General features: G+C 41.4%; 1 protein-coding gene across 1 annotated transcript; it reads left to right on the top strand.

Annotated features, from left to right (window-relative positions):
* Positions 1–2,399: 2,399 nt before the first annotated feature.
* On the top strand, positions 2,400–3,095 carry LOC122669527 (protein DMP8-like). Its single transcript, XM_043866303.1, has one exon. The coding sequence runs from the start codon at positions 2,400–2,402 to the stop codon at positions 3,042–3,044; it is 645 nt and encodes a 214-aa protein (XP_043722238.1). The 3' UTR covers positions 3,045–3,095.
* Positions 3,096–6,270: the final 3,175 nt, after the last annotated feature.

Genomic DNA, 6,270 nt, shown 5'->3' on the forward strand with positions numbered 1-6,270 from the left:
TGCTAAAATGGCAATTACATCCACAGTGGGGCAATTACATCCACACTGGGCATTGTTCGTAATCACGGGATCGGGATCGGATCGCTCAGAATCGGCCTATGACATATTTGCCTCTTTTTTATGTATTTACCCTTATCCGATCCAAGGTTCAAAATCCAGGTATCGGACTCGGAATCGATCATTGCCAAAACCTTCTCGGATCGGGATCAGAACAGTACAAATCGATCATGATCGATCAAAACACCCCCAAAATCGTTTTTTTGTGGATCGGATCATGTATCGGCCAAAGTTGGTGGATGTTTTGATCTAGGGATCCGATCGGTCGATATTATCTGGATTGGATCAGTCAATATCGGTTGGTATCGGTCAATATCAGTCAAAATCGGTCAAGATAATGTTTTAAAAAATAATAATGATAAAAACTTTGAAAAAATAAAAAATATTCAATCGGATCGGACCAGATCCAAGGAATGATCCAGTCAAACCTTGTTGTATAGGTCTAATCTCGGGATCGGTCTCAATCGATACCAATCCGATCCGGCCAATATCGGCCGATCCGATCCGAGATTAGGAATCATGACTGTGGGTCTGTGAAAACTCTACTCATTGGACCATAAGGCCCATATCAAAATTTGATCCCACACTCCCGCGAACCAGATCCATAGAAAATTTCAGGTTCTAGGTTGGACTTGTTAGCCCATGGGTTCGGCCAGACTTGGTTTTTCTAAACACAAATGTCAGCCAAGCTGGGCCGGGCCTGATATGAATCTTTGGGTTGAGCTTAGCCCGGCCCTGCCCTATATATGTATATATAAGGGTGTTAAACGGTTTGGTTTCGGTTAAATGATTCGATTCAGTTTAAACCGTTTCAGTAAGCAATCTCAATTTTGAAACCATAACTGAACCATTTATTAAACGGTTTCACAGTTTCGTTTTAAATGGTTCGGTTTGGTTTCGGTAAACGGTTTTTGTTTGCTTTTGTCACATTTATGTACATTTTACGAGTGCTAAATGGTTTATTCGGTTAAATAGTCCAATTCGGTTTAAACCATTTAATTAAACGGCCTTAATTCTGAAACCATAACCAAACCATTTATTAAATAATTTCATAATTTTGGTTTAAACGGTTCGATTTGATTTCGGTAAATGGTTTCAGTTTTACATACGTCAAGATTTTTCCAAATCATGAATAATTTCCGAAGGAAGAAGGAAGACAGATCTTAAGTGGAGATTTCCAGCTCATATTGCAGACATGTGTATGAGACTTATGTGTTGACTCGTTAAGTGTTTAACCCCAATATTTCTGAAGAGATATTGCAAAAATTCAAAATCAATGTCCATATTATGATTATCCCTTCCAAAATCTGAATCTTCTTTTTCAGAATTGTTGATAGACACAGAAAATCTAGAATAGAGCTGGATTCTATCCGCCTATTGGTATAGGAAATTTAGAGTTGGATTTAATCCATGTGTTGGTACAAGAAATTTTACGGAATGAATTGTCTCTATTTTGCTTCTTCCCTTTGATGTCTATCATTATTTGACATATTTGGATTGATTATATGAACAACATATTTAGACATCAAAAAAGAAATATTCATTTTATCATACATCTCTCAAAAGTTTTTTGCATCAAATTTTATCTCAACTTCTTAATTTTAACTCAGTTTAGAGGATTGCATATCACATTGCTTGGTCCCCTCCATGTAATGGTTTTGTTGAAGTTAATTAATATTGATTGCGCATGTTTGAGAAATCATAGTCCTGCAGGTGTAGGTGGAGTATTCAAAAATCATTATGGACAGTTTCATTGTTGTTTCACTAGCTATGTGGGGTACTCATATGTTTATATGGCAGAAGCAATGGGTATTATTAGACAAGCTAGCTCTCGTGATTGTTGTTACTTATGGCCGGCCATCATTATTTTTGTGTTGAAAGAAATAATCATCTTCTTATTAGTCTCCTCAACAGATCCGACTCCTCTACTTCAGCTTGTGCCGGTATTGCCGTGCGCTCTACACACAGCAAAGTGATAAAGACCACCTTACCCCTGCTCGGACAAGACACTTGGGCAGAGGTACGGCGGTCTTTTCACTGCCCTGCTGTGTCTATTGGGTACATGGTAGTACCGCACAGGCGGAAGTAGAAGAGTCGGATTGATGTCCTCTCTCTCTCTCTCTCTCTCTATCTCAGTTTGTTAAAAATTGGATCATCTAAAAAATCTGCAAAACAGTTAAAACCTGTAACAGTGTAACGTTATGGATGGTAGTCAATTACCGTTAAGGTTGCCAGAAGTTCAAATTTAAAGAAGTTATCGACCACGGTTATAAATTCTAACCGTAAGCAACAAACAAACTCTCTGTTTTCTTAACCTTCTAAAAAAAAAGATTGGCCAGAAAATGGAGGAAACTACTGAAGGAATCGGAATCAAAATCTACAATGCCTCACCAAACGATGAGGCGACTTCAGATCTAGAAGCGGCGGCGCCACCGGAAAAGAGACGTAAACGACGTGCAGTGGCGAAGGGAGTTCAGAAGACACTATCAAAGACATCAATGCTTGTGAATTTCCTTCCCACAGGGACGTTACTGACATTCGAGATAGTATTGCCTTCAGTGTCCGGTGATGGACTTTGCTCTTCTGTGAGTACAACCATGATCAATGTCATGATGGGACTATGCGCTCTCTCTTGTTTCTTCTTCCACTTCACCGACAGTTTCCGAAGACCTGACGGGAAGGTTTATTTCGGATTCGTTACTCCAAAAGGGCTATCGGTGTTTAAGTCGGTTCTCGGGGTGGAGGTTCCAAAGGACGAGCGATACAAAGTTGGACTGACGGATTTTGTGCATGCCGTAATGTCGGTAATGGTGGTTGTAGCCATAGCATTTTCGGATCATCGGGTGACGGATTGTTTGTTCCCAGGTCATGTAAAGGAGATGGACGAGGTGATGGAGAGTTTCCCATTAATGGTGGGTATCATATGCAGTGGCCTCTTTCTTGTCTTCCCCAACTCTCGTTATGGCATAGGGTGCATGGCCGCCTGATGAGGCTCCCTTGAATTTGAATATTCACTCTTGCCGTAGGTTAGTATTTAAGGGAGTTTTAACTCCAGAGTAGGATGATAGCCTATCGGAGATGGAATCTTAGCCATTTGCCTTGTTGATAATTTGATGTTCTTCATTGTTTGTGTTCTTGTGCCACTTTGTCTCCAATTATTTGTTTAGGTTTACAGATACTTCTTCGATTTAGGTTCTTTGCTTTGGATTCTCTTGCCAGTTTTTCATCATTTCTTGTTTAAAGTCCCTAGCTTCTTGGTATTTAACCATAATCCCACCGAGGAACACATAAAGAAGAAATAAAGAGGGCATATGTGTCTTTTCATATTGATAGGAGAGAGATAGACTTATGGGAATGCTGGCGTAGACGACACTCCCAACTAGAGTTCTTTTTCCCATTTAGATATTTGGGTTGAAATGCACGTCATATGTAAACAGAGGGAGCATTGAGGTCTACTATTGACAAAAATATGAACCCATTTTTTGATTTGATCCTTTCCAAAGTCAACTTTTTTGAAGAACTGCCCTGATGTATTTATCGAATACCAAAGCAATGGGCAGTGGTATTAAAATCCTCTGCAGTACCAGCGGGGTAACTGTGTACATCCGGTGGCACAGCAGAGGCCATGTGTGCCAACTAGCCTTTGCTGTGCCATCGGATGTGCACCGCTGCCCCATCGGTACTGCAGAGGATCCTGGTCCTTGGCAGTGGGCCTAGGAGAGCAACCCATAGGGGGACTAGCTTCTGTCCAGAGTCTCCAGACGTGGTGGGAGCTGGAGCGGCTGGACATAATCCTTTTCCCCCCAAAGGGCCGGGAACAATGCAAACTAGGAAAGAAAAAATTATTGGATCCGGATCCTGTGTGCTGCCCCAACTGTGCCGTGCTGTGCAAACATAGGGTCACGTGCAATGACCACCTTACCCCTACTCGGGCAAGGTGCTCAGACAAGGATAAGTCAATCATTATGCACGGCCCGTGTCTGCGTTGGGGCCCTTGGGGCAGCCCGCGCAGTAGAGGGATCCGATCTCACAAATTAAGCGAAAAAGATCCTGTGCATCCGGGCAGCTGGGCTGCATGTGCAGTGCCAAGCTCAAGGCGGTGCGCTTTGACCGCCTTACCACTACTCGGACAAGGCACTTGGGCAGGGATAAGATGGTCAAAGCGCACCACCTTGAGTCTAGTGCTGCACATGCAGCCCGGCTGCCCGGATGCACAGAAGCCAGATCCCAAATTAAGGCCAAGATATATCTTGGCAAAGTCAAGGTCTCAATATTTGATATCTCACCAAGTCAAATTCGGTGGTCATCTTAGTAAGTTAATAAATATCTCAATCTAATGGTGCACTTCCATTAATTAATCTGTGTTTTAAAAGGTGACTGCTTCTTTCACATATATTGACTTACGGCTAATTAATACAGGTAATCAACATAGTTTGGCCGGGCTACGTACATACAGATACAAAATACAAAGAGAAATTAAGTACAGTTGAAAAGGTAACAGAAGTAGAAATATTACAGTTGCTCAGGTCAGCTGCGTGCAAACACAACAATCACCTTCTTCTTTTCTAATCAGAGACGAGGAGTACTCCACCTCCCTGCATCGACGGACCTTGATGAGAAGATGAAGAAAAAAGGAGGAGAAGAAGCCAGAGACGACGAGGAGTGAGTAGCAACGAGGGACAAGCAATAACCCTGGCTCCATGAGGACTGTTTAGAAGCAAAATATAATTTGCCACAGTGAGAACAGGCCTTGGATGAGAAACCTCCTCCCCCTGTATCTTTCCTGCTGGTCTTGTGAAGGGCACAGCTACAGTTACGATGGTATGGTCTCTTTTGAACCTCCATGTCCATCATCGATATGCACCCTTCAAATACACACTTAACCAATCCTTCAACACCCCCTGCTGCTTCCATCGCCCTTCTTCTTATCTCTATCTCGCTTTTATGTCTTCTCTCTGTTTGCGCTTGGACTGAGAGGGAGAGAGAGGTGAGAAGGTTTCAGATAGAATGGAAACGTTTTCTCTCCTTTCTCTCCGTAATTTCTGACTACGGAATAGTGGTTATATTATATATATGGGAAATTGGGAATGTAGAGAGCGGAGTAACCGAGAAACCAAATAATTAGTTCCAAATGACAAAAATATAAAAAATGGAAGGTGTAAATGGGTATCGTGGAGTCGTGGACTAGTGTACATTTAATTGTATTTTTTCAGTAATTTTACATCTACTTGTCAAGAGCATGGTTTGAGGAAACGGTCTGGCCGATTCGTATTGGTATGGGTGTCCGGTGGAGACCTATATCGATTCCTGACCGATCTCATATCGGTGGATCGGTACAAATAGAGGTAAAAATAAATTATAAAAAAAAAAAACATTTTTTTCAAAAAACAAGACTGATCCAGACCGATAAAAATCAACCCAGATTGATATCAACCGGGACTGATACCGAAATGGATTACTAAAACCTAATCAAGAGTCAAGACTATGGAGGGTTCGTGGGTTTTTTTTTTTTTTGGTTCTACCTCCTATTATAATTTATGAGAGAAATTGTGAACCCATGTGATAAAATGGGTTTTAGAGATTTAATTTCTATTTCAAGCAGAAAGCTGAAGAGAAACTTCATGTTTAGCAGAAAAGTTCCATGTGAGACTATTTATTTATTGCCTACGCTCAGACACAGAGGGGGCAAAATGACCACCTCGGCCACCTTGATAGAAATTCCACCCCCATGATGCCAACGCCTGCGATCTCATTGGCCTTTGCACGTGTAGAGGTCACGTTTCGCCCATAGAGAACACTGACTCTCTTTTTTAATATAACAACAATAAGAAAGCCTTATCTCAACTAAATGAGGTCAGCTACATGGATCTGTGCAAAGCCAAAAACAATAAATAAACCAAGTACAAGGATTAACCCAACAATATCAACAACTCAGTGATAACTTACCTAAATTTGGTTAGTTACATAGATCTTTGCCCTCCAATCAGCTCTATTCAAGGTTATACTTGACATAAGACTTAAACTTTGTATGTCTTTCCTCACTACTTCTCCTAGGAATCATTTGGCTTGCCCCTACCCCCTATCCCTTGTTGTTTTCCTTTAATCTTGGATCAAATCACCCCTCCATACTGAGGCATGCCAAGGCGTCCTTTCAATATGATCATGTCACCTCAAATGATTTTCTTGCAGCATTTTGTGTATTGGGACAGCTCC

This window comes from Telopea speciosissima, chromosome 7 (genome assembly GCF_018873765.1).
Source record: "Telopea speciosissima isolate NSW1024214 ecotype Mountain lineage chromosome 7, Tspe_v1, whole genome shotgun sequence".
Taxonomy (NCBI): Eukaryota; Viridiplantae; Streptophyta; class Magnoliopsida; order Proteales; family Proteaceae; genus Telopea; species Telopea speciosissima.